At 66.0% G+C, this 27,116-nt stretch overlaps 2 protein-coding genes across 4 annotated transcripts; one reads left to right on the top strand and one right to left on the bottom strand.

Moving 5' to 3' along the window:
* Positions 1 to 1,152: 1,152 nt before the first annotated feature.
* On the bottom strand, positions 1,153 to 5,371 carry LOC148594182 (uncharacterized). Its single transcript, XM_088527613.1, has 6 exons — positions 5,366 to 5,371; positions 2,772 to 2,948; positions 2,384 to 2,527; positions 1,797 to 2,138; positions 1,507 to 1,632; positions 1,153 to 1,398 (listed from the first exon to the last, which is right to left on the bottom strand). The coding sequence occupies exons 1-6, from the start codon at positions 5,369 to 5,371 to the stop codon at positions 1,153 to 1,155; spliced, it is 1,041 nt and encodes a 346-aa protein (XP_088383739.1).
* A 1,886-nt stretch (positions 5,372 to 7,257) lies between these two features.
* On the top strand, positions 7,258 to 17,050 carry KLF8 (KLF transcription factor 8). Of its 3 annotated transcripts, none has more exons than XM_088527491.1 (5): positions 7,258 to 7,329; positions 13,720 to 14,269; positions 15,098 to 15,227; positions 15,337 to 15,473; positions 16,527 to 17,050. In XM_088527491.1, the coding sequence occupies exons 1-5, from the start codon at positions 7,303 to 7,305 to the stop codon at positions 16,706 to 16,708; spliced, it is 1,026 nt and encodes a 341-aa protein (XP_088383617.1). In that variant the 5' UTR covers positions 7,258 to 7,302; the 3' UTR covers positions 16,709 to 17,050. The 3 variants fall into 3 exon arrangements, with proteins under 3 accessions (XP_088383617.1, XP_088383616.1, XP_088383615.1); XM_088527490.1 differs by lacking the exon at positions 7,258 to 7,329 and adding an exon at positions 12,365 to 12,471 and having other exon boundaries at positions 15,125 to 15,227; XM_088527489.1 differs by lacking the exon at positions 7,258 to 7,329 and adding an exon at positions 12,365 to 12,471.
* The last annotated feature ends 10,066 nt before the right edge of the window (positions 17,051 to 27,116 follow it).

Genomic DNA, 27,116 nt, shown 5'->3' with positions numbered 1-27,116 from the left:
GCTGTGGCCAAGGGGACAGTGTTAGTGGCACTGCCCAGGTGGCCTTAGCTCTTGGTACACGTCTAGGGGAGTTTGGTTGGTGCAGCTTCTCCATAGGAAACCTCAGAGCAGCTGCTGCGGGCTGCCAGCTCCAGGCTGGCCCTGTCCTTCGGGTGCCTGCAATGGGGCTGGTGCAGCTGGGAGCTTCCTTGAGAGGCTGCTGCGTGGCACCTCCTGCTCCTGCCACCCTCCTGGGTGAAGCTGGAGCAACTACTGTGAAGAAATTCCCTCTGGCAGCCCTTCGGCCCATAGTTAGAGGCGTTGGTCACTTTTCCCTAGGCTGAGAGTGAGTCAGCTCTGTCCCCAGCGCTTCCTGGTGGGGCTGTGGGTCCTTCTGTGTCCTATTTTCTCACCACTGCCAGCAGCATTGTGTCCCCTCCCTGGGTGAGCTGACCCTGTCCAGCCCTGAGCTGCTTGCGTGTCTCTCCTGTGCCTTTCTGGCCATGCTGGAGCCTCTGAGGCCCTAGCTGTGAGGAAGGGGGAGGCCTTGGTCCTTCTAGGATTTACTGCCCTTCCTCCTTCGTGAAGGCAAAGACATGTTCCTGCCCCTCCATCCTCCTGGTACCTGAGAAGCAGAAAAAGCAGCTGGTTCATTTTGCACTTTTTTATTATTATTATTTTATTTATTTGCTTGTGGAAAGCCTTAGCTCAACAGGAAGCCAAGAAAAAGGATTAACAAATAAATAAATCTGGATTTGTGCCCCAGTCCCAGCCTGGGGCCAGAAGAGTCAAAGCTGCCACATGCTGGAAGGAGAACTGCCCTGTGGGAGCAGCAGCGCAGCAAGAGTCCAGGGAGAGGGCAGAGCCTTCCCTGGGGCTGGCACAACCCTGGGCCTGTCTTTTCTGAGGGAAGCCCAGGGCCTAGAAAAAGCAAGTTAGACAAGGTCTGCTCCAAGCCAAAATCATGGGCACCTTCTGCTCTTGCATCCAGGCCTTGAGAAAAGAGAGAGATATTGGAGGAGAAGCAAGTCCTGCTCTGCCGTGCTGGATGCGGGCTGCGTCTCCCAGGAGGATGCAGCGGGCAAGCAAGGAGCCCAGCTGTGGGTCTGGCCTTGCCCGGATGTGGGCACAGGAGAGGGCGGCAGCGGGTCGGGCCCCCCTCCGCTCGCCTCCCTAGTAGTCCCTGCCCGAGGCCTGGAGCTGCGTTTCGGCGCAGCCGGCGCACAGGCCCTGCTGGCGGCCGGGCCTCTCTGCGGGCCGGGCCCTGCCGGGGCTGCCAGGGGCAGCGCCTGCCTTCTCGTGGCTGTTGCAGCGGTGGACGAGCACCGGCTCCTTGGGGGTGGACTTGCTCTTCAGGAGGCGCTGCAGGAGCTGCTTGTCCGACCGCTCTTTCCTGAAGTCGTCCTCGAAGATCTTCAGCTGTGGGGCAGCAGAGTGAGGGGAGGGCACGCGGTGGCGGCTGGTGCCTGGGGCTGCAGGGCTGTCCCCACAGCGACGTTCCCATGCGCTCGGCGCGGGGCTGCTCACCTGCTCCTGCAGGAGCAGCATCTGCTGCCGCATCTCCTCCTCCTTCTTCCGCAGCTGCTCGTTCTCAGCCTCGATGCGCTCGCGGTCTCGGTGCTCTGTCCTATAGTCAGCCTCATAAATCTCCGTCTGTGCAAGCAGGAGGAGGCTCAGGGTAGCATCACACCTGCCCCTGGTGGCTCCTTGCTCCCCTGGCGCTGGATGCCATGGTGAGGGGCACCCAGGGCTGTGGGGACCATCACTCTTCAGCCCTTGCCCGAGCCCCCCTCCTCCCCAAGGAGCCCCAGGGTCACCTGGCACTTCAGGGCCTCCAGCTGGTCCTTTAGGTCGGTCACCTCCCAGTCCGAGCGCCCTCTGGGCCGGCCCCTGCGGCACTCGCTGCCCAGCGCCCTGGGCACAGGCTCTGCGCAGCCCAGGGCCTCCCCGCGGGCCTCTGGACTCTGGGGAGGGCCAAGCGGAGAGACAGGCCGCAAGCCGGGCAGGAGGGCCCGGGTGTCCCGCGGTCGCGTGGCAGCCACGGGCCGCCTGTCCTGGCCGCGGTGCTGGCTGCTCTCCAGCTGCCGCAGGTGCTCCTGCAGGTGCTGGTTCTTCCGCAGCTCCTGGATCAGCGTCTGTTCGTAGTACTCCCTCTTGCTCTGGAAGGAGGTGCGCTGCTGGGATGGGTATCCCTGGCACGTGGCAGCTCCAGGGGCCCGGCCAGGGCTACCCCGCACTGATTTGGGGCTCAGCTGGGAGGGACGGGAGCCAGCGCAAGACGAGGCTCCATCCCGAGCGCCCCAGGAAGGGCTGGGAGGGGAGAGCAGCCCCTGGCCCTCAGTGCGGAGGGGACCGGGCTCTGCTGTCCCCAGGGCGGCCGCCCCGCGGCTGGCGCCTCACGCACCTGCTCGTGCTCCAGCTTCGCGGCCAGCCTCTCCGCCTGCTGCCGCAGCGCGAGCGTCTCCTGCTGCAGCGCCCGCACGCGCTGTTGCAGCCCCAGCGTGGTGCTGTGGTAGATCTGGTCCCAATCCTGGTTGAGTTTCATGAGCTGGGGCAGAGCGGGGCCGGCGGTGAGCGGGGGCCTTGTGCCCCTTCCTCAGGGCAAGAGGCCGACGCGTCCCCGGGCACCGTGGCACTAAGGCCACGTGGGCCCTTCCATGGGCCATCCTAGCACATGAGAGCTCTGGGGTGGAACTGGTGGCTCTGGCTCTCTGCCAGGCTGCTCTGATGGCTGCCGTGGCCATCCCCAAGCTGGGCTCGTGCCCACACCTTGCTCCGTGGGCCCCACTCACCTCCTTGTTGATGCGCCGCAGCTCCGTGTTCTTGTTCAGCAGCTGCAGCTTCTCCTCATCGGCTGAGGTCACCGTCATGCCCTCCGAGATGTAGGTGACGATGTCCTCGGAGTCAGCCCTGCTGCGGACACGGGCTCGCTGAGGGCCCCGGCGCGCCGCAGCCGCAGTGCCTGGGCTCTGCCCTCACCCGAGCACCCTGCCGCGCGGCTGCAGCCGGCCCCGCGACACGGCAGCGCTCGCCCTGCGAGGGAACGGCTGGGCGGGCGGTTATGGAGCCTGTGCAGCTGCTGGGGAAGTTCCTGGGAAGCACCATTTGCGTGGGGTGGATTTCCATAGGGCTGTATACGGAGAGGGGGATCGCCAGGGGATTTAATGCCCAGCCCATGCGAGTGGGGGGTCCAGAGGAGGCTTTGGCAGCGTATGGGGCCTGTGGCAGCTCCAGGCTGGGGCAGAGCCCGGTGCAGGAGGGCTGAGCGGCCGCGGTGTCTTAAGAGCACTCAGGGCTGTGGCGCCATCTCCCTCCATCTCGGCCTCGGGCCCGTCCCCCACTTTAATCCCTTCTTCCCTTGACAAAAAGCACCCTGAGCCCTGCGAAAGGGCCGTGTCCAAAAGGCAGCGCCGGGAGGGGCTGATGCAGGAAGCGGGATGTCAGCGCAGGAAGCACCGGCCCCGGCGGCAGGAAGCCCCGACGCCGAGCGGCCAAGGCGGAGCGGGCGCTGCGGGAGGGACGCGGGGTGGCTGCCCCGGCTGCCAGGGCGCCCGGTGAGGCCTCGGGAAGGCCGGGCCGCCTGCCTGGCCGCGGGCGCTAACCCCGCGCGCTCTGCGCTCCCTGCGCTCCCTGCCGTCCTGCCACACCAAGCCCGAGCGCCCCCGCCTAGAAACGCTTCAGGCTCTTGGCCGTGTTCTGTGCGGAGGACGGGATGTAAAAGACGCTTAAACAACATGTGCACGTGGTGCCTGCTCACAAAACAACCCCAAGTCCCCTGGAAGAGGCAATGCCGGGGAACCCCAGTTCACACCAAGGCTGCAATGGCCTTTGGGACTCCATGGTGTTCCCCCAGCCTGTCCTGCCTCCCCGTGGGGCCGCCAGTAAGGAAACCACCTCCCCACCTTTGCTTCCTTGCCACTGGCCTCTCTGCTCTCAACGCAGCAGTCACTGAGCAAACCTACATGTGGCAAAAAAGTCCCATGTGGGAGCTGGGGTCCCAGTTGTGCCCTGTGGAGCCTGTGCTGAAGTGGCCAAGCAGGTCCTGCAATCGGTGGTGGGTGGGTTGATGGATGGATGGATGGATGGATGAACTGATGGATAAACTGATGGATGGATGGGTGGTGGTGGATGGATGGGTAATAGTGGAGGGAGAGAGGGATGGATGGATGGTGGTGAATGGATCTCTGTATGGATGAGTGGTGGTGGCAGGATGGATGGGTGATGGTGGATGGGTCACTGGCTGGATGGATGAGGGTTTGGTTGCACATCTGGACACTACGGGGCTCTACTCACACTTGGCCTCTGCTTTCAAAGGCAGCTCGGGTCGGGCAAGCAGAGAATCTCCCACCGTGGAGCAGATCTGGGCCCACAACCTCGTTGGTACCAGCCTTGCCCCAGCCCAGGGAGGCTCCTGCTGGGGCACTTCCAGGCCCCACAAGTGGCCAAGCGAAGCTGCGGGGACAGCCGTGATGCAGGGCCATGCAGATACCCCCGTGCCCACACGGACACCTCCCTGACGCCCGGGGACAGGGCCCGGCCCGGTGCCCCGGTGTCACCAGTGGGGAAGCGGTGGGAGGCGCCAGCTCCGCGGGCCCGGAAGGAGCTGCGAGTTGCGGCAAGTCAGAGAGCGGTGCTGGGCGCCGCGGTGGGAGAAGGCGTCATATTAGAAAGTCCCTGGCACTTCCCTGCTGCCCTGTCAGAATGAACCATTCTGAAGTGACGTTTTTGCTCTGCAATGGCATTTTTCTCACTGAAATGATGTCTTTTTGCTCTGAAATGATGCTTTTGGTCTGAAAAAAAGGCCTCGCTTCCGGCAGTAAAGCCCCTCCGCTCTGCGGAAGGCGCCGCAGCTGCTCTCAGCGCAGGTCCCGGCACCACATGACGGGAGCGAGCTGGTTCCCCGGCGCCAGAACTCGCCCCCCTCGCAGCACTTCCCGTTCTGCAGATGGGGCCCCAGAGCAGTCCCTGGGGCAGCGGCTCCCCGGGTCCGCAGGGTTCCCAAGGGCTGGCCGGGAACCCTCACAGCGGGAAGGACCAGGACAGCACCGGCCACTGGGACTTTCTGACCCGGAGCCTTTACATCGCTGCAGCCCCAGCCAAAAACCCTCTGGAGAGGCTCGACCCGACCAGCACTGGGGCGGGGGGACGGATGGATCCTGGGTGTCCTGGCAATGGGGACAGCGTGGGGGGTGCCAAGGGGCAGCCCACATCTGGGGGGCTCCTACCTGGGCAGAGATGGTGAGTCCAGTGGCGGAGGCCTCTGCAAGCAGAGATCCGGCGGGGACGTGTGGGCATCCAGCGGGGATCCGGGTGTGGATCCAGGTGGGGATCCCTGTGGGGATCCAGAGGGGGACCCGGGCAGTGGCAGCGCAGGGTGAGCACTCGCCTCCATGCAGCCCCTGAGCAGGCCCGGCCCGAGTGCGACGGGCTCCGCGGCGGCCCCGCTCCGCTCTGCTCCGCTCCGCTCTGCCCCGGGAGTTTTGGCTGGCACTGGAGCCTGGGGCGGCAGCGTGGGGGGGCGGCCGCCCCCGGCGCTGCTGACTCAGCCCGTCCCGCATCTCACTTCCTCCCCGGGAGCCGAGAGCTCGGCCTCCCCCGTGAGCCCCTTCCTGGCACCGTCGCCCGCAAAACAAGCCCCGGGCTGCCCTGCTGAGCCCCCGGGAGAGGTGGGTGGGCACCGCGTGGGTCCAGGCCCCAAGGAGCTGAGGTGTTCAGGAGGCGTCACCGCCTTCACTCCAACCACTGGGGCGGTTGCGCAGCTGTGTGGACACAACCCTGTGAAAGCCACCTGAGCATCCACAGCCAGCTCCGGCTCCAAGCCCCGTGCCCAGGCTCGGCGGTGGTCCCAGCTGGTCGGGGGGAGCTGGGTGACGTCCCCTCGCCCTCCCTGGCCAGGTGGACGCGCAGCGGGGCCGGGGATTTGCAGCAGCAGCCGGGGAATTTCCCACGCGCCGGCACCTCGCAGCGCCCTGGCCACATCCTGCCCGGCAGCCTGCGGCACCGGCGGGGCTGGCGGGGCCGCGCGCAGGTGCAGGGGGGTGACGGGGGCAGGGGACACGCAGGGGGGCGGGGAGCGCAACCCCTCCTGCCCCAGCCACCTCTGCAACAAATCTGCTGGGTCTCAGCACCCCGAGCGGCACCGATCTGTCCTCACCCTGCGTGTGCCCCCCCCTGCCAGGTCTGGGGTGCCCTGGGGGGGGGTCTGCCTCCCCCCCAGCCTGCATCTGTTTCCATGGTGACGGCGGATGTAAGGGAGCCGCCCCATTGGCTGCTGCTGATGTCATCGCCGGGCGGGGTGCCCCTCCCTCCCGCCCCGTTTTTTATGCGGGGGGGGGTCAGGCTGCCCCTGGGCCCGTTGGGGGCAAAGGGCCCCCGTGTGCCCCCTGCGGAGGGAGGGGGGCAGCGCTGCTCCCTCCGCTGCCGTGGGTCCGGGGGGCGCGGGGCGCCCGGCGCCGTGGGGAGGCTGCCCGGGGGGGGTGCAGCGGGCTGGGGGCACCCCGGAGGGGCAGCGGGTGCAGAGGGGTGACCGGCGCACAGGGCACTGCAGCAGCAGGAGCGGGATGGGGACGGGGAGGGCAGCGCACGGGGCGGTGCAGCCGGGGGGTGCAGTTCGGTGCAGTGCATAGGGCGGTGCAGCCGGGGGGTGCAGCAGGCGGGGGGGGCGCGCTGAGGGTGCAGTGGAGGTGCAGTGCATAGCACAGCGCAGCGTGCAAGGGGTGCAGGGGGGTGCAGAGCGCACAGGGCAGCGCAGCTCGGGGAGAAGAGCACGGGGCAGCGCAGCACGCAGGGGGGCAATGCGGTGCAGTGCGAGGGAAGCGATGGGGCGCAGTGCACAGGGGGGCAATAGGGTGGAGCGCGGGGTTGCAATGGGGTTCAACATGTAGGAGTGCAATGGGGTGCAGCGCGGGTGGTGCAACGGGGTTCAGCACGCGGGGGGTGCAATGGGGTACAGCACGGGAGGGGCAGTGGGGTGCATCATGTAGGGGGGCAGAGGGGCGCAGCGCGTAGCGGGGTAATAGGGTGCAGCGCGGGGGGTGCAATGGGGTTGAACACGTAGAGGGGCAATGAGGTGCAGGACGCGGGGGCAATGGGGTGCAATGCGGGGGGTGCAATGGGGCGCAATGCGGGGGGTGCAATGGGGCGCAGCGCGGGGCCGCGGCGCGGGGGGGGCCGCGCGGGGCGGGGCCGGAGGGGGCGGTGCCGCAGGGGGCGGTGCCGGAGCGGGCCCCGCTGCCCCGCCCGGCGCCGCCCCGCGCGGCCCCGCCCCGCGCGCCCCGCCCGGCCGCTCCCCACGCGCGGCGCCGCCCGCGGCCCGGCCCGGCCATGCACGGCGAGGACGCGCGCGGACACGTAAGTGCGGCCGCCCCGCGGCCCCTGCGCCGCCTCGAGCCGCCGCGCCGGTGCGGGTCGCGCCGCCGGGCCCCGCCGCGCCGGGCGCCACCCGGGCGGTGCGGGCGCGACGAGCCTCCATCTTGCGTGGCCTCTTAAAGGGCCAGCGCGGTGGCGCCCGCGGGCGGGAGCGGCGGGGCCCGCGGGGGCGGGCCGGCCCGGGCCGCGCGTGGGGCGGGGCGGGGGCAGGTGCGGCGCGGGGTCTTGTGGGGAGCCGGCGGGCGCTGGGTTTGGTGGCAAATAGGTGAATAAATGGGTATTTGAGGCCATTTTGGGAGGGCGAGAGTCGTGACAGCCCCCGGGAGGACGAGGCGGCTTGAGGCAGGATGTGCCCGTGCGCGCTGGGCTCCGGCTCTCGGCTCGACGCCCACGGTGCCGCCGGGCCAAGGACCTGGCAGGAGCGCACGGATCCCGGAGCACAAGGGACGCAGTCCGCGCTGCTGCTGGCACGAGGTGGCCCGTCCTCGCGCCGGGCACCTGAGCTGGGCCGGCCGCGGCTCAGCGGGAAGCCGCTCCACTGCCAGCCCTGCGCGCGGTGGGTGCTGAATCTTTATTGCACCTTCTCCTAATCATCTAGTAGGTCTCAGAGTTCAGTGGTTGTCCTAAAAACACCCCTGGCGCCTCCCTTTATGGCCTGGGGCGTCCCCAGAAGAGACAACCTTGGAGAGCCTCCAGCAACGCACGGAGCCAGAGGTCCTGGTGGTGGCTTTGGAGGGAGTCTCTGGGTGCCCCCATAGTTCTAGGAGCTCCCAGAGGGAGGAGGATCCTCCTAGGTGGTGGAAACCCACTCGCTGCTGCAGCATTTCCGACGCTCCATCCACGCGGATCTGCGTCCAGCCGAGCCTTCCTCGTCGAGCGCGATGGCGCCGGCGTCTCGCGGCGCGTCCTCGCCCCAGCGCCCTGCTTGCCCGCCAGCCCCGGCTCCTCGCCCGCCTCGGCGGTGGCGAGGAAGGTGCCCCCTGCGTGGCGGGAGGCAGAGCCGGACGGGGGCCCCGCGGCACACGGGGCCCCCCGTGTCGCCGGAAGGTTCGCGGGGGCCCAGCTCCCGCTGCGTCCTCCGGAGCGGCAGCTGTGCGCGGTGAAACCGCCCCCGCGGCGGCGTGGGGCCCGGCATCCGCCGCGACGGCTTCTCCCTGCCGCCCTCCTGGCCCGCGGGATCCGCTCCGGGCCCGGCAGGGCCCCGCGGCGCCTCGCGCCCAGGTGTCTGCGGGAGGGGGGCCCTTCTGGCTGGGGTTTTCCTTCCCGGGTAGGGCGGCTGGTGCCCGTCCGCCCCCTCGTCCCCAGGGGTGCTTAACCGTGTGACATAACCTGGGGCTGGCCCTGACTCAGTTTACCCAGCGGTGCGGTGGGTGCAATGAGGGGTGTCCAGGACAGCTGCTCTGTGTGGGGCTCTCTCTGCCCACAGGGCTGCGCTGGACCACAGGCCGGTCCCCCTGTTCATGTCGCCAAAGGGGGGTGTTGCATTGTCCCTGCTCGTAGGGTCTCCTTGGGCTGTGCAGCCCCTGCGCAGGGGCTGCCCCCGCGCTGCCCTGTGTGAGGGGCAGATCCTGCCCCGCGGGGGCTGCCGCCCCCCGGCCCGGGAAAGGTGCTCGGCGCCTTTAAGAGCGGGTTGGGCGGGGCGGGCGCCGCCGCGCGCTTGGAAGGTCACAGCGGGTGGGGGGGGAGGGCGGAGGCGCGCGGCGGGGCGGGGGGGGGGGCGCGAGGGGCGACGTCGCTGCGCCCGCGCGCCGCCCCGCCCCGCCCCCCACGCCCTTTGCTCTTAAAGGGCCAGGCGCCTCCGTGGGGGGAGGGCAGTGCCCGTGTCCTCGCCCCTGTCCCTGCCCGGGGCACCAGCTTTGCGGGGGGGAGATGCTCCCGTCCTGCCCCACTTGGGTGCAGGAGCCGCAAGTCCTTGTAGGTGCGGGCGGCCTGGGGCAGGGCTGTCCGGGCCCCTGGGGCTGCCCCGGGGCCAGTAGGCTACCTGCCATGGCCTGGTGGGCAACCTGGTGTGGTGTGGGCTGCTTGATATGGCCTCGTGGGCAACCTGGTGTGGTGTGGGCTACCTGCCATGGCCTGGTGGGCTCTCTTGACACTGTGTGGGCTGTCTGATGCGGAGCGTCGGACGAGCCGCCATGCCCTGGTGGGCTGCCTGGCGAGGTGTGGCTACCTGGTGTGGCCTGGCGGGCACCTGGTGTGTCGGGCTAGCTGTAGCGGCGAGGGGGCTAGCGGAGCGTGCGGGCAGAGCAGGGCGGGCGCCGTGTCTCTGCCGCGGGCAGCCTCGTGCTCGGGCCTGGCGAGGCCCCGGTGCGGCGGCATCCGGCGCGGTGGCCCCAGAGCAGATGGCGGTGCCGTGACCGCCCTTCCCCCGCGCTGGCCGGAGCTGCCTGCCGCCCAGGCTATAAAAAGACTGTATTAGTGCGGCATGGAGGGACGAAAGCGCCAGGCGCAGGGGGGCGGCGCAGTGCTGCCCCGGCCGGCCGGGCTCACCCCGCTCCGCTCCGGCCATCGGAAGCAGCATGGAAAGTAGGAGCGGAGCAGCCTCGGCAGCTTCCCCAGGGCCGTCCTGGTGCCGCTGGGGCAGCCGCCCCAGGGCGATTCCCGCAGCTGCTCTCCAGGAGCTGCCGGGGCCGGGGCCGGTCTCCTGCCCGCAGCTGGGGCGGTCCCTGCAGGACCCTGCGCACCCGTGGGAGGCACCCGCGTCGCTCTCCCCCGCAGCCGCGCGGGCTTCCCCTCGCTCGCCCCGTGTTGTTCCTGCTCCAGCCTGTTGCTCGGATGTGCTGGAGCTCTCCGAGGCCTCTTGCTGCGGCTTTACCTCTTGCCAAGCAGGGCCCGACCTTTCCCCTAGAAGCCTCACCTGGGCACCCGCTATGCCTGGCAAGAGAGGCTGGACGTGCTTGTGTCGGCCACAGACCTGCTGCATGGCCGGACCCAAAGCAGCCCCCAGGACCAGCCTCACGTCCATGGCGCTGAAGGAGGCCCCTCTCCTGCCCGGTTTGCTTGCCGGGCCTGGCCGACTCGCTGCCTCTTCCTGAGGATGTCCCCGGTTGTTCAAAGCACAAAGGGGTCGAAGCCAGGGCAGGACTATGGGGAGAAAAGAGGAGCAAGTGGCAGCTGGAGCTGATCTCGCTGAGCAGGGTGCAACGCCAGTAGAATAAATAGCAATTAAGGCTAATAGTTAATGAGCCGGTTGCTCTGCCGAGGTGTGTCCTACCCCGCGTCTCTGCGCAACCCCCCGCCGCTCAGCCCTGCCTCCCAGGGCCGGTCCGCCGGGGGACGCTGACCCGGTTCGGCTGCTGTGCGGGAGCTATTCCGGGCTGCTTCCCGGGCAGGGAGCTCCCGCGGTGCAAAGTGCCTTTATTCCACAGCAGCCACTGCGTGTCCCCGTGGCCGCCGGCACTGCGGGGCCTGCAGGGCGCCCCGTGGCTCTGCTGTCAGCTCTGCGCTCTGCCGGGGCCCAGCAGGAGCTCGGCCTCATCCCGGCCCCCATTTCCCGCTGGAGACCTGCCGGCTGCCCGGCGCCGAGCCGAGCGCCGGCCGTGCTCCGTGCGTGCCGTCGGGAGAGCACAGGGACGGGCAGCGCTGAGCACAGGGACGGGCAGCGCTCGGAGCTCGGCGGATCCCGGGGGAGCCTTGGGCTGTGCTCGGCTCCGCCTGGTCCTCGCCGCATCCCCGGGCGGCAGCCGGGGCGAGGCGGAGGGTGGAGCGGGGCGGAAATTCCTCGGGGAGGCGCGACGGGCGCGCAGGGTGTGCCCCCCGCCCGCGGGGCCGCGCGAGGGGGAACGCGCCGCCCGCCCGCTGCCGCCGCCGCCATCTGGGCCGGGGTCTGGTGGGACGGGGCCAGGATGCTGCCGGTTGCCATGGAAATGCTCTCCCTGCGGAGGAGTGGGAAGACGGAGCCATGGCCGCCTCCTGGAGTCGGGATGGCCCCCACAGAACCCGGGCACCTCCACAGCCCTTTCCATTCGCCAGGGTCACCGGCCCCCTCCATGGGCAGGCGGCAGTTGGGCTCGCCCGTGACAGACCCGCTTGGATGTGGCCCTGGGGCCGGTGGGGGGACGCTCATGCCAGGGGCCCGACCCGCAGAAAAAGCTGCTTTTGTCCGTGCGGTGGCGGGGAGCCGCGCGCCCGGCCCCGTCCACCCCTCCCTTCCTGGTCACGCGGCCCGCGAGAGGCCGAGGAAGTTTGGGAGGATTTGGCCCCTGGGGCCAGTGTGGGCCAGGGCTGAGCGAGGGGCCAGGGCCTCGTTCATCCTGCCTGGGCCTGGCAGGAGCCTTGGCCAGGAGGTTCCCCAGGGCCACGTATCCGTCCAGGACCCCCGCGCTCTCCTGCTCATCATCTTTCCTTAGGGCTCCTGAGGCCACAGGGACTCTGGCTGATTCCCTCCCCTCCTTTTTGGGCGGGAACGTATGGATGCTATAGGATGCCTCCGGGCTGCCTCCCTCCATCCCGCAGCACAAAGCGAAGCCCAGCGCGGAGCTGCCCCTGTCCAAGGCTTTGCTCCCCGGTGGTCCCGGGGGCCCAAGCCCCCAGGCGCCGGGAGGAGCCCTGGTTCCCTGGGCTGGGTGTGTTGTGCAGGGTGTTGCGCAGGGAGCGCAGCACGGGGTGTGCGCGTGCCGGGTGTGTGCCGAGGCGGGGATGCCCCGGCTGTGCGTGCGCTGGGGGAGCTCTGCTCGGATCCCCGCCTGCACCAAGGTCTCTGCTGGGGGTGCGCGAGCGCGCGTGCCCTGCCGGGCCCCGCTGCCCGCACACACGTCGGCGGGGGCGCACCCCGCGTGCCCGGCGGAGCGGGGCCGGCGCTGCGCGTGCGGTCCCAGGCGGGCACTCGTGCGCGGGGGCTCCCCGGAGGTGCTGCCCCCACCCAGCGCGGCGCTTTGTGCGGAGCCGCCCCGGCGCCGCCCCCCACGCGCCGCGGGGCCGGGCCGGGCCCGCCCGCGGCCCCTCCCGAGCCGCCCGCCCCGCGCCGCGGCCGCTCCCTTTTAAGGAGCTCCACCCCGGGCGGCCCGGGTGGAGTCGGCGCCGTTCACACCTCCGCGAGCGGCCCGGTTCGGCGCGGCCATGATCCTGCCCGCGGAGGGGATGAGCGCGGCGCCCGCGCGCCGGAGCCCCCCCCGCGGCGCCTGGGCGGTGAGTTGCTGGCGCCGCCGCTTCCTGCCCCCCCGCCGCGGGCGGCGCTCACCTGGGGGCGGGCATTGCCCCTTTAAAGGGGGCGCGGGGGGGGGGGAGGGGGCAGTGCCCCTTAAAGCGGGTGTGTGCGGGGGGACTGTTGCCCCTTCAGTGCTGGCGGGGGGGTCTCGGGGACGCCGCTCGGCCCCTTTAAGGCCGTTGCCGGGGGGGGGAGGGCGGTGCCTCACGCGGCGCTGGGCGGTGGCGCGGGCCGCGCCCCTCCCCCCGGGCCGGCGCCCTTCCCCCCCCCGAGGGCACAAAGCCCCCCCGCCCCCCCCCCCAACGGCCACCGCCAGTCCCGGCCCGCCCCCCTCAGCCCCTTCCCCTCCGCGGGGCCACCCGGAGCTCCCGGGCATGTCCCCGCGTCCCCCGCCACCCCCGTGTCCCCAACCCTCGGGGCCACCTGCCCGCGGCGCTGACCGGGGAGGACGCGGGGCGGGGGTGGGTGGGGGGGGGGCGGCCGCGTGACTCCCCGCGCTGGGTCACGGCGTGGGGGTCACCCGTGCCGCGAGTTGGCGGGGCCTCTGCACGGGGCGGGGTGGCCGTCCCCGTCCCCACGCGCGGGGACGGCGGCGCGGGCTGCTTGGCCGCCTGCCCGGCCCCGCCGGGGGGGCCCCGCGGGCTCCCCGCCAGGCCGTGCCAGCTGCCGCTGCCACTGAGCCCTCCCGCCGCGCCGGGCCTGGCGGGGAGCGCCCGGCGCCTGCCGCCGCCTCCCGCCCTTCCGGCCCGACCGGGGCCGCTGCTCCGGGCGCGACGAGGCCCTCGCCCTCCCGCCGGGCCCTGGGCGCGGGGGCGGCCCTCAGCCCGTTGTCACTCAACTCGGGGTGCGCGGAGGGGTCGCCAGCCCCATGCACTCGTGTCCCGCTAGGCAGAATGGGCGCCTGTCCCCCGCCCGGTGCCTCTTGGCTCCCTCCTGCTCCTGGGTGCGTCCCAGGGCGTGGGTTCGGGATGCGCCTGGGCTGCATCCCCCTCCCAGGGGCTGCTTGATAACTGCTTGGCAGCTAATGAGCAGGGGGGTTGGGAGCGGGTGATAGCAGTGTGCGTGTGGGGGGGTCCGCTCCTGCTCTCCGCGCTTCTCCGGCGGCTCCTGGCCAGGCCACCCAGGAGTGGGGAGCGTTGCTGTCAGGGGGGCTCCCGGCGGCACTGTGCTCTGTGCCTGCATCCGCTTCCCTCTTTTCTCATGGACTTTCTCCTCGTGTCCCCTCGCAGACTGGCGGGTCGGGCCACGCTAAAACGGCCCCCAAGATGAGCTCGTCGTCGCTGCTGGCCGAGGGCCCCATTGAGCCACCCGTGCTGCTCTCAGACATCAAAACAGAGCCCCCGGAGGAGCTGCTGGCCAGCGACTGCAGCCAGCCACAAGCCGAACCCGTGGACCTGTCGCTTAACAAGTCCAAGCCGCTGGTGCCGGCGGCCCCTGTGCCCCCCGTGTCGGTGCAGTCCTCGCCCATGCTGGTGGCTCCCCCCATCCCGGCGCCCACCGTGTCCATCTCGCCCTCGGGCCTGAGCTCCACCTCCGCCATCCCGGCTGTCCTGTCTCCCGGCTCCATCCTGGCGTCCACGCAGGGCAGCGGCGGGCAGCAGATCCTCCACGTCATCCACACCATCCCCTCCGTCAACCTGCCCAGCAAGATGGGCAATCTACAGACTATCCCCGTGGTGGTGCAGTCCCTGCCCGTGGTCTACACCACCATGCCCACGGACGGTGTCACCGCCATCACCGTCCCGCTCATCGGGGGCGATGGCAAGAACGCTGGCTCTGGTAAGACACAACGGGCACTTTGGAGGCCCTGCTTGTCGTGCAGCGCGTTGGGTGGCATGGGGAGGTGTGGAGCACCTGGGGGATCTGGGCTCCAGGCATGGAGGTGGGTGAAGAGTGTGGCAGGTCTTGCCTTGAGTGAGCAGAGGAGACCCCCAGGTCTGTCCCTGCATCCCTGTGTGCCAGGGCCAACTTGGCAGTGCCGCAGGGAGGACTGGTGCTGCCTGCCCGCTGGCCCTGCTGCTCTTGCAGGGACCCCATCCTTCCCCCTTCGGAGCAGCTCCAGTCGCAGCAGAACTGGCTCCCTCTGTTCCCAATCTCCCTCCCTCTCCCCTAGGACAATTCCAGCTTCCTGCCATGGCAAGTCCCCTTATCAGGGGGCCTGGCCTGGATCTCTGCTCCTCTGGGAATGGGGTGGCAGAGGATGGGTGGGCAGCTGCAGGGAGGCAGCCCCCAGCAGTGGGTGAGTGAAGGTGCCCTGGGCCGTAGGGCAGAGCTGCTACCCCAAATGCTCTTGTCCTGCCCTCATGGGGGCCAGCCTGCGGGCAGCGCCCTGAGCTGTGCTCGCTCCAAGGGTTTTTCCCCTGCACTGCTGGGGTACCCCGCTCCGTGGCCTGATGACATGGGGACGTCTCCAGCACACCTGTAGGCAGGGCACCTCCCTTGTCCGCAGCCTGATTTTATTTGTCTTTTGGCTGGGGCTGTGGGGGGAACCAGCTGTCTGCAGGGCCCTACGGAGCGGGGCCATGGACTGTGCAGTGAGTGCTGGGGCTTGGGAATGGTTGTGCCTGACTTGCAGCCCTCACCCCCATCTACTCTCGTTTCTCAAAGGCTTTTCTTTCCCCTCCGCACCCCCAGTGAAAATCGACCCTGGCTCCATGTACCCCATGGACATGAACAGCGACAGCGAGGACAGCGTGTCAGAGAGCGGCCCGGCGCCCTTTCAGGACCTGCAGCGAGAGTGAGTGCACGAAGGGTCGCAGGGTGGTGGCGGTGGCTGCGTCCCCTTCCCAGGCCCTGCGTCCCAGGCCGGGACGCGTGTCCATGCCCTCCCTCCCCCCGCTGCGCAGGTCGGCCGTGGCGCGGATGCAGCGGGCGGACTCTCCGGACCTGAAGAAGCGGCGCATCCACCAGTGCGACTTCGAGGGCTGCAACAAGGTCTACACCAAGAGCTCCCACCTCAAGGCCCACCGGCGGATACACACAGGTACGGGTGAGTGAGCGCCGCCGCAGGGCGCCCCGCTGCCCCCTGCTTCACCCGCTGCCGGGGTCCCCCTATCCAGCGGGAGGCGCGGAGCCCTGCTTGGCTGGGGGACACCCTCGGGGTGCCACTTAGTGCCGCTGGCCACTAGATGGCAATGATGCTCCGTGGCCTGGGTTGTCGCTGGGATCACACTTGGGGGAAGCGGGGTGCCCGAGGGGGCTTTGCTGGTCTCGTGTCTGCCCTTGGGGAGGAATTCCGGGGTCCCCCTGTCCCAGGCCTTGGGCTGGGGTCCCTCTGCCTTTCTCCTGGGTGTCCCGAGTTGAGGGCTGCACCATAGGGTAGGGGGCACCAGGGGTGGCCCTGTTCCTGCCCCCAGCGCCGGAGCCCAGGACCTGGGTGCGGGATGGGACCGCGGGGGGTGTTGGGGACAGGGCCAGAGCGCCCTTCGCACACGTGGCTAAAGACACCGGGTGTCACCGCGCCTGGGACTACCGTAATTCACCTGAGGCATCGCGCACCGCTTGCCCCGAGGTGCTGCCGTAGTGATCCTAATAGAGGCTCCACCTACCCGGCATGCTACCGTAGTGCGTCTCATAGACGAGACGCCAGGGGGCAGCAGGTGTGTGATACCGGAGTGCACCTAATACTGCCCCCGACATTGGCACTGCTTCCAGGGCCCGGCGGGGCCCTGCTGAGATGAGCCTAGTGTGGGCAGCCCTGGCACTGCCGAGCCCCGTGTGCTGCCCACCACGACGGGGAGAGCTGGGCAACCCTCGTGTGCCTAGTGGGCATCGTGCTTGATGCAGGGTGAGATGCTGTATTACTCCCCAAAGCAGCACTTGTCCACCTGGGGGCACTACAGGAACATGATGAATTGGTGTAAGCACCTACAGAAGCCTCGCTTCAGCACTTGTGTTGTTGTGGTTGCCTTAATACACCTACTGCATGCCGTTACCCTTTGTGAGGCTTGTGGCTGTATGTTCAGTGCCCCGCTGAGCTCGTGTGTTGCGTGTCCCTTGTGGTGCTCACCACTCCTCTCTGCTCCCCTCCGTGCAGGCGAGAAGCCCTACAAGTGCACCTGGGAAGGCTGCACCTGGAAGTTCGCCCGCTCCGACGAGCTCACCCGGCATTTCCGCAAGCACACGGGCATCAAGCCCTTCCGCTGCTCGGACTGTGACCGCAGCTTCTCCCGCTCCGACCACCTGGCCCTGCACCGCCGGCGGCACATCATGATGTGAGGAGCGAGGCCCCAAGGCGTGCGGCTTGGGACAGGGAGGTGCTCCCCATGGCTCCGCATGCAGCACGAGGACTGCAGGACACGGGAGCAAGCGAGGCCTCCGGTGATGTGGCCACTGGGGCTACCCACGTCTCCAGGAGCGGAGCCGTCCCCTCCACAGGTGCAAGATGTAAAGAAAAAAAAGATGGTTTCCAGATTCATCCTCCTCTCTTGCTCCTGTTTCTTCCTCTTCCTGGACTTCTCCTCCCTCCTTTCAACACCTGGAGGCCCCTCCTCAATTTCCCATCCTGGATTCCTCCAGCAGCTGCCTCTGGACTTCAGCCCAGCAACGTGTGCACTTGGAGATGCACACGTGTGCTTACGGCTCTTTCCCACATGCAAAGCTGCTCCGCTGTCATTCCTCCATGGATATACCCTTGCTCGGCTGGCAAAACGATGGAGACCTGGCGGGGTTGGCGGAGGCATGGCAGGATGTGGGACTGGCCCCATGCCGTAGCCCTTTGCCCGTGGTACGCTCAGAAAGACGCTGGCTCCCCTTTCCCAGCCCTTGCTGCTGCCTCCCTGCGTGTCCCCCTTCCCTGCCTCATCCCAAGCCACCTGGACGCCCGGGAGAAGGGGCTCCTGGCACCTCCTTCTGCATCCCTGTGCCCGCAGCAGCCTTCGCAGCCCACACTGAGGGCGGCCAGGAGGGCTGAGGAAGAGGAGAAAAAGCAAGAAGGAGCGAAAAAAGACAACAAAGAACCCACCAACTAAAAAAGGGAAACTTTGCGGAACATGGAACTGTGATTTTAATGAATTTTAAGGGGCGGGGGGGTGGGAAAGGGAGGGCAGGGGTGGCCAGGTCTCAGTTTTTGAAGACTCTGGGCAGAAGAACCATTTCTAACTTAAAAAGACAGCAGCCTTGATACAGCCTGTGGCCTGGCGCTTTTCTTTTTAAGGGTAATTATGATGATTTTGGGGGGGGGTCCCCTCCCGGACCACTTGTCAGGAGTGAGCCCCCCTCCTGGGTGGGTTTGGACACAGGGGACGGTCTGGGTGGGGGGACGGGGTGAGGGGGGCCTGTGCCCCTGTCCCAGTGTGTGGGATGGGGCTGGGCCCTGCAGGGGGGAGGCTGGCGCGGAGCTCGGGGGTGCAGGGTCCCCCTGAGACGTCTCTGTCAGCCATCCCGAGAGCCTCCCCTTCCCCTCCGCCTCCGGCCGGGTGCTGGGACATGGTGCCGCTGTGCCCAGGGGCTGTGCGGAGCTGGGGGACACAGACTTGGTGCAGGGGGTACCTGGGTGCGCGGGACCCCCTTCTGCTGCTCGCTCAAATGCAGAGCCCCAGGCCGGGGGCTGCAACTGGGGCTGGGGCTTGTGTTTTACTCAACGGCGCAGCAGCGGGGAGGCCTTGGAGCCGGCGCCACCCGTGTCCCGCAGTCCCCCCGCCGGCTGCGGATTCGGAGTGAGACTCCGCAGGGCCGAGCGTGTGTGTGTGTGTGCGGGTGCAGTTTGGTTTTTCCTTCTCTTCCTCCCCAACCCCCTTTTTTTTAATTCTAAACCATGAAATTTTCAACTCTGGAGCTGTGATATTTGTACAAAACCGTTTGACGTTTTTTCTACGTGGGAATAACATTGAAAGTAGCTGCATTTGCCCCGGTGTGTGTCTTGCTTTCGCGGGGCGCTGGCGCGCAGAGAGGCAGCCTGGTACCATCAAGGGCTCCACAATCCCTGTTTTTAGGTCCTGTCCCAGCACCAGGGTGGTTTTGATGAGTGCTGGGAGGCCTTGGGGGCTTTGGGGAGGGAGAACCGCTCTCTGCAATTGCAAAGTGCTTGCGCCTCCGGGGCGCTGTGCGCTCAGGAAAGTGCCTTGGTGTGTGCACAAGGCAGTAAAAACGCGGCCCGGACGCTCCTCCTCTCCCCCGAGGTCCCGAGCACAGGCTGGTGACGTCGGTGGCCCCGAGGTGACACCGCTGCTCGCCAGGAGCAGCAGGAGGAGAGGGCGACGCGGGGGCGACCGTCCCCGCGGCCTGGCGCGGTGCCCGCTGCTGGCGAGGCAGGGCCGGCCGGGCCCCGCGGCCGCCTGCCAATATCTGCTGTGGTGATGGGCGCGCGACAAGCCCTGGCCTGCCGGGTGCCTGCGGCCGCTCGTCCTCGGGCTGCCGTCACCCCGCGCTTGGGCCGATCGCGAGGCCCCATGGGGGAAACTGAGGCGCGAACAGAGCAGGAGAGGGACCACGTTCCGGGCGGGCAGGGAGCGGGGGACGACGGTGCCCCGGCCCCGCCAGCCACCTGCCGCATCCCGCGTTTATGGGCGGAAGCTGCAGCCCTTCCCGGAGCGCCTCGCTGCACAGCTGCCGCCAGGGCCGCGCTGCGCGGGGCGGCCCGGCCCTTCCTCGTCCTCCGGCCGTCCCTGCGGCTTCTCCCGCAGCTTCCGCTCGCGAGCAGGTGACGGGAGGGCCGGGCGCCGTCCTCCAGGCGAGGCGAACGCTGCTGCCCCGGTGCGGACGCCCTCGCGCCGGCCCAGCGCCCCCTTCGCCGGGAAGGCCCGACATGGCGCGGCCTCTTTCGAAGAACCGCGCTGCTCTGCTCACCTCTGCGACACTTGGCCGGGGCCTCGCGCCAGGCGGCCGCGCTGACTCACCCGGCGCCATTCCCGGGCCCTGGCGTCACGGCGGCTCCCCGCGAGGCCCGGCGCTGGCGGGGGGTGGCGGCTCCGCCGGGTGTGCGGAGCTGAGGATGTTTCCCTGGGAAGGTGCCTGGGAGCGGCTGCCTGTCCTCCCGCAGCCCCTGCTGCCCAACGTCACCGTTGTGCTGCCGGTGACACAGCACGAGTGCAGGTCCTGCTCATGCCTCAGTTTCCCCATCTTCTTCTGCAAGAGGGAATGAAGTGTTTGCTTTGGCAGTCGCTGGGACAGCAGCCAAGGGTCAGCGTGGGGCAATCCCTGGAGGAACGCTCGGCCTGGCAGGTGCTTCTCCAGCGACCAGGCTCCAAGCACCTTCCTCCTCTTCCTCCTCCTCCTCCCGGAGCTGGGCCCGGCCAGGTACTGTGGCAGCAGAGCAGAGGTGGCTTTTGCTGCACATCCAGTCCTGGTGCCCCAAACAGAGCTGCTGTTTCCTTGCTGGGTCCCTGGTCTCTGCCCAGGGCTGCTCTGATGGACCCTCAGGGTGAGTTACCCTCAGGGTGCCTGGCGATGACAGGGCTTTGGGCCAGGTTGTGCGGGGTTTACTCTCCAAAGCCTTCTCCGATATCCGTGAGCTGTAATCCCAGCTCGGGAAGCGAGGCCAGTGCCCTGTGTCTCTAGTTTAGGGACGCATTGGCCTTGGGAACGGCACAAGCGTTTCTGACCCCCCACGCAGAGCCCTGGCCCTGCCCGCTGCAGCGCTTGGGAAACGGAGGCGCAGGGGGAGAAAACGTCTTTCCAAAACCGGGCCTGGCACTGGTGTTTTCCAACAGCTCCTAGCGGCAGGATGCAGGATCAGGGGGCGAGCGCAGGGCCGGGAGCCGGCATCCTCTTACGCAGGTGTTTGCTGACTCACATTCGCTGGCATCCCTGCCCTGCCTGCAAACGGCCTGGCTGCTCCTATAGCATTTCATTGCTCATTCCTGGCTTCTACGAGTTCTTTGGAAAGCACTTAGGCCCTTCTCACTAGCCTAAGGAGATGAGCAAAGCTGGTACCATCAGTATTGCTGGGCTTGGTGTATCCCAGACTGAAAGTCCTTGGGCTTCTGCTTCCTTTCGGAAGTGAGCGCCGTTCGCAGGGCTTGCTTGGGGCTGGGGAAACCACCCAGTTGGGGGTTCTTAGGGTATTTTTGCAGTGTTGGACTTCAGCAACCATTCTGAATTAAAAACTGGTTAGCTCTGAGAGCATGGGATCTGGGCAGGGTGATGAACATGACAGCTCAGAGCCGCTCGTTCCGGATGGGGCGGTCCTGGCCTGGTCCCATAATTGGGGATGGGTGTCTCCCTGTTTGCAGATGATTTCTGAAGTTGGGGCATGTTTGGGTCAAAAGCGGGGAAGGTGTCACTCCCATGACCCCAAGACCGAGGTCCCAGCCTGGCCTTGACCCATTGCTACCAAGGGCTGCCCGTGGCCTGCCCTGCTGCTTTGCTGAGGTGCTGGAAGGGCTCTGCTCTGCTGGCCTGGGGTCTCTCCTGGTGCCCCTTCCCCGCTGGACGCTGCCCCGCGGTGCCTTGGCTCCTGCGCGCCCTGCACCAAAATCTGCCTCTCGTGACCTTCACGCTGGGGCTCCAGGCAGCTCTCGGTGCAGCTTATCTCCCTCAAAGCCGGCCAGGCTCTGCTCTGGAGACAGCAGCTCTGAATCTCGACCCTGTGGTACCCACAGGTGCCTTTCCCACGTCTCTCGGAGCCCTCGAACTTTCTATCTGATCCCGTTAGCAAATGTGCTCCTGCCCAGGCCAACTTGATTCCTGGGAGGTCACATTCACTCCCTGCTTTTGCCTTTGTGTCTCCAGGGCAAGAACAAGGCGAACACCAGGGAAGCACATGCCAAGCCCCGTCTCTCTCGGGGCAAGTGACGCCACCTCCTAACCCAGCCTGGGGCCAGCAAAGCCCCTCCATGGCCTCCTGAGGCTGCCGCGCTGCGTGATGTGCTGAGGAGCCCCACAGGTGCCTGCCCTTATCTGCTGGGCACGGAGACAGCTGATTGCCCATGGAGTAGAAGTGAATGACACGCAGGTGAGTAATATGAGAGGTAAAAGAGGTGTAAGAGCAAGATAACTCCTTGCACTTGCAGAAATACAGGGTAGGAAGAAAGCACCAAGCCTTTCTGGCCTGTTGAATTAGCTGCAGGGAATCTCAGCTGGGCTAGCCCGTGTTGCTGCAGCTGGGGCCATCCTGGGGTGGAGGTGTTTGGACACGGCCCAGGGCTCGGCTGCAGCACCAGCCCTGACAGCGTGAGACCCACTGAGGAAGATGCTCCTCGGAACCACAGAGGGTAATTGTGTGCAAAGGGGGAGCCAGGAGCATTTCATGGCATTGCTGCTGATTCGGGAGGCTGTGGAGAGGGGAAAGGCTCATCTGGAAGGAGTGAGGGCAGATCTGCACGTCCCTCCCTGTCCCAGAGCGGGGGCCGTGCTGCTACCCTGTCCTAAGCCACTCTAAGGAGAGCAAATCCGTGGGACATCAGTCCCATCCGTTGGTAGCTTTCCCTTTAGAAATGTTTCCCCCGAGCTCCTCCCCAACTCCCCAGCCACCAGCTCTTCCTGCCCGTGGCCCTTTCCTCCATGGGAACCCACCCGACCTCCACGTGAGCTCCTCCAGCGAGCGATATCTCCTCTTCTGGACAGAATCTGGGCGCAGCAGAGAGGCTGAGCGCTCTGGGGAGAGCAGGCGGGGGTTAACGCGGTGGGAACGGTGCTGCCGTGCTGGGGCTGACCCCCTGGACCGCGGCCAGGCGCGAGGCTCTCGCCCGGCGCCTCCGCAGCGGGGCTGCCGCTCCTGCCCCGGCGCGCGGGAGCAGCCTGCAGCGGTGGCCAGCGGCTCCAGCGGGACTCATGGCACCTTCCCCTGCTCTCTACTGGCCTCAGTGCTTCTGCCCGTGGCTCAGGCCCATCCTTCTGTGCCCTTCCTCCACCTCTCTCTGTGCTGGGCTCCTCCATCCCTGCTCTGCACCTGTGTCCTTTGTCCTTGTTCCCAAGGGCCTGATCCTCTTGTGCCATGGATTTCCTTCTCTGTTGAGAAGACCCAGGTGGGAACAAATTTCCTGAGTGTTTTCTGATTTTCTTGGCATTGTGGACTCAAAGGTATGAGGCTGATTTTTCCGGGGAAGGAAAGGAAGAGCCAGGCAGGCTCTTTCCCCTTCTTTCCATGCTCACAGGTGACCTGGAAACTCCTTTCAGACCCTCCTGCTTCCTCACAGCCGTCCTTCCCTGCCTGCCTTCTGCTCTCCCAGGAAACCCGGGATAACTGTGAATTGTGAACATCTGCTCCAGCACCAGCTACGTGGGGATGCTGGGGACCTCTCCGGCCTCACCCCGTCTTGAAGGGGTCCATTAGCCCGTGAGGGCACGGGCCAGATCCCCCAGCGGGATTTGCACAGCACAGGGTGAAACGGGGCCTGAGGGCACGTGGGGCCCCTGGCACCAGGCACCCGCTGGCTGCGGGAGCAGGGATGTCCCCCCTGCCTCTCCCATGGATGAGCAATCCCCGCTCGGAGCGGTTGGGGTTTTGGCCTGCTCACGCGTCTCCCGCCGTCTGCCAGACTGTCCCACGGGCTGGGCCGCTGTGGTGCGGCCGGGCAGGGGTCCCACGCCAGGCAGGAAGGTGCCGCCGGTGCCGCTCCTGGCGCCGGGGGGATCCCGCGGGGCTGCCCAGCCGCCAACGACCCCCTCCTACCAGCCCAGGCCGTCCTGCTTGTGTGGGGAGCAGGGCTCTGTGCTGCAAACCCGCAGCCTCATCCCGCGCTTGCACAGGGACAGAGCAAGGAGCGGTAGATGAGCGATCTCAGGACAGGGCAGACTGGCAGGAGGCAGAGGAGGGGCCTTCGTCCCCGAGGGAGCGGGTGCTCGCAGAGCGCTCTGCCCCGGGCAGGTCACGCAAGGTCTCTCCAGCGCTGCCGACCACCCGGCTGGTTTCTCAGCTGTTTCCTAGTCCTATCCCCGGCCCAGCTCCTTGTCCCCGTTGATTCCTGTTGCGTCAGGGAGGTGGGTGCCGGAGGCCTCCCTTGTCTCTCGGGCCTCTCCTCGCAGCCAGGACGGCAGTGATCAGACTGGTTTAGCAAGTGGATGGGGCTGTGAGGCTTGGGGGGCTGGGAGGGGCGGCCGCCTTCCCTTTGAAGGGCTCCCGGGAAGGATTGGATGGCTGGAAATTTCACAAGGAGGAGAAAGAAAAAGACAAAATAGGTGGTTTTGGGTTTCGGTGGGGGAGCAGGAGTTGAGACAGCAGCCGCTGGCTCTTCCCTCTGCTCTGCAGACCTTTGTTTCCTGGCCGTGCTGAAAGGCGAGCGGCAGAGTGGGACGGGGGAAGCTTTCCCCCTCTCCTCTGGACAGGTTGCTTCTCCATGAGACCCCACAGCCCAGGGCCAGGGCGGCAGCAGGATTTGGGGGCACTTGTTTTGGGGCCATGGTGCCGCAGGAGGCTGGCGCTGGGTCTTCCCGCTGCAGCACCGGAGCCCCGGCTGCCCGCGACCGTAGCGCGCCCAGGGCGCTACCAGCCCTGCGGGGCTGTGCAGCAAGGTTGGGTTCTGCTGGGTCTGAGTTTTGGGTCACAGCAGGGTGGGGAAAAGCCTCCGCAGAGGGAAAGCCAGACCCCCCAGGGGTCTTAGACCCTAAGTGCCATCCCCCTCCTCATGCCCCAGGTGTCTGCCTGCCACAAGCCCCTCGGCCGCACGCTGTGGATTCACAACCTCTCGAGGACCCCAGGCAGAGTAGTTTGGGGTTTGCTGCTCAGCCGTGACCCCCTGGCGCGGGAGGCGAGCAGAGACCCTCAGGAACGGCTGCCTCGTGTCCTGGCTCGGTGGTGGCCAGACACACTGTGTTGCGCTGGCTGGGACCCTGTTAACTGTCTCAGGATGGCTTGGGATCTCCAGCAGGGGCACGGATGGCTTCGGAAGTGAGATCCGAGATTCATTGCTCACCCTGATCCAAACGTCCTTGAAGTTCAGAGACCTTCTTGGTTTTATCTAAGCGGTAAGTTGTTAGCTCCAAATTGTGTAATTCAGTCCAGGGCTTTCACCTCCTGGTTCCTGCACCTTACTCTGCTGCATGCTGTTGAGTGAAGGACCTGGATGTCCTTCCTCCTCATTCTCAGTTCCTGACTGCTTGATTCCCCACCCACTCAGAGGCAAAAGGAGAACTGAGGTCCAGCTTCCTAGTTCTTTCCACTGACCAGGAAGCTCCCTTCCCTTCCCTCTCCTTGCATTAGCAAAGGGAAGATGTCAGATATGGTCCTAGACGCAAACGTCCCATGTCCAGTTGCCTCTGTCAGTTCCTCAGAACCCTCCTTAACCCCTTCCAGGGCATTCCTGACCCAAACCCCCTTTAGCACCTTGGGGTCAGCTTTCCGCCACAGAAGAGATTTTAACAGAACTTTTTGTACTTTCAGATTGACTGGAAGAAAGTGGATTGCGTAGTCAGGTCATACGAGAGCTGCTGTTATCATTGTACCTCAGTTAAGCAAGACATGTTGTCCTCGCTGTTGCGTGACACGTCAGGACAAAACGGAATTTTAGACCCACGCCTCTGGTTTTGTCTTACTTCATGGACTTGGTATCTCAGGGCCTCCTTGGAGGCAATTTCAGCCTTTGATTGGAAAGGCTGCAGAGGTGCTGTATGAAGCAAAGTGCCCTGAATGTTGATAGACTCAAGGCCATTTCCTTTAGATTGGTCTCACGGTAGATAAGAGTGCTGGAGATTGCTTTGTCTGATTCCTGAAATCAAAAGCTCTTCTTCCTTGGGAAATCATTTACAGGCAGAGCTCTCCAGGCCCCCTGGCTCAGGTGGCCTGGCTGTGAAGCGGGGTCTGAAGCACTGCAGAGATGGAGGCACCTCCATCCTGCAGCCTCAGGCCTGGCTCCTGCCCCGCTTCCCAGAGCGGGATGCACGTGGTGTCTCTTTTGAAGTCTAACTTAAGCTGATCACCAGGCTCTGGATATGACCAGCAAGAGTATCTTCAGGTGAGATGAGTCGCTCTCCCCAGTCTCTCTCCATCAGCTGCCCCTGGCAGTGCCAGCCTTTGTCCTGATGAGTCCACCCACGAAAGCTCAGCCCCACCAGCCTGGGACAGGCACGTTCCCTACCCTGACCACCTTGTCTCTTGGTACCAGCTGCTCTGGGTCTGGCTGGTGGGCACACAGCACACTGAGACCATCCAGCCTCAGCTGACGGCCACCCCTGGCACAGTCTGGCAGGGCTCAAGTTGGACGTGGCAGCAGCTAGAAAGAAGAGCACCTGGAGGTCCCCTGAACTTAGGGAGCCTCAGGAAATCTGAGAGACAGTGAAAAATCTGTTTGCAAAGGGGAACGGTCTGGGGAACAGTCACCTTAAAATGACAACACTGAGTATCTGGTTTCAGAGCTGGGGCCTTGCAAACACCCCCTTCCTCAGCACTTCACGGGCCTTGGTAAAGATGATGGGAAATACTGTTGCTTTTCCAAAAAGTTGTTATAAAAGCTACGAGATGGTGTATATTTATTTATCCTCAGCTGTGCTCTGGGGACATTTTTAACCCCGACGGAGGAGAGGTGGTGTTGGAAAGTGCTTGCGCTGCTGGTGTTGTTCCACCGCCTCGTTTCATTCATCACTGATGGTAAATGCGTGTTTTTGCTTTCACTTCCCTGCTTCTGGTGTTCATTTCATGGCCCGAGGAGCTTTCTGCTGAGCTCATAAGTGAGGTGGGTCAGTCGGTTTAAATTTCCAAGTGTGGCTATGCAGGTTCTGCAATGTTTTCTGGAATATGTCCCCGATTTCCCCATCTGTCCCAGCACGATTTGAGAACTGGGAGCTTTGCACTTAGGCTGTTCTGTCCTGGGTCCCAGCCTGCAGCATTGCAGGGACACAAACGGCTCCCAAGAACAACCCTTGCTACAGTCCCACCACCACTGGGATCCCTGCAAAACAAAGAAGCACCCGAAGATTCTTCTGATAAAGCCTGATTCATTCCCACTCTTTTACTATGCCCCGGCCCAACATTTCTGAACGTCTAGTCCTTTTGCCACAAGAGCTGAACTTCCCTCGCTCAGCACGTTGGCTTGGAGCTGCTCCTGGGAGGGTCTGAACGTTAGTCCAGGTCCCCAGGTCCAAAGTGCTGCCTCCGATACCAGGGATCTGTTTTGCATGTTTGCCGTGCGTTGCGCTGCCGGAAGCCCGAGGTGATTAAAAGCTGGTTGGTGACTCTCGTCCATCGCTTTTGCAGCGTGCTGAAGTGCTGGCTACATCCAGGGCCTCGTCCTGCCCAGGGCTGGCTGCCGTCGCTGCTCACACGACGGTACTGCTCGCGGGGCCGTCGGGCACATCGCTGCCTGCCCGTACTGCAGTTCACCTCCCTCGTGGTGACGAGGGGCCAGGAACTGGCTGTAGAGAGGCTGCTGCTGAGTTGGCTAGAGAAAAACTTTGAGGTTCTGCTTAGTTTAAAAAGACCTACTGATGCAGCAGTCACGGCTCTTGCTCTATCCCACCTCGGCAAAGGTTTCTTGTAATTGGAGGATGTTTTATGTGAGACACCATGAATGTGGTCCAAATCTTTAGACCTGCTGCCCTAAGGGAAGGCATTTCCCAGGCTGAGAGCCCAAAGATGTCGTCTTCATCAGCTAGACCCACTTTCACAGTGCACGGGGTAAACGGGGAGGTCTGAGCACAGCTGGCTTCTTAGCATGACTCCAGCCTTCTCACCCCTGTCCGGACGGCTTCAGCACGGCCCAGCCGGCCCATCGGCAGGTGCCTGGCACAGGGTTTTGTGCACCAGGTTGGATGC

The sequence above is a fragment of the Tinamus guttatus genome, unplaced genomic scaffold (assembly GCF_059628265.1).
Source record: "Tinamus guttatus ecotype Peru unplaced genomic scaffold, ASM5962826v1 Tinamus_guttatus_pri_ptg000287l, whole genome shotgun sequence".
In the NCBI taxonomy this organism is placed as follows: Eukaryota; Metazoa; Chordata; class Aves; order Tinamiformes; family Tinamidae; genus Tinamus; species Tinamus guttatus.
Note: the sequence above shows the minus strand (reverse complement) of the source record. Positions and strands in the feature narration are given on the sequence as shown.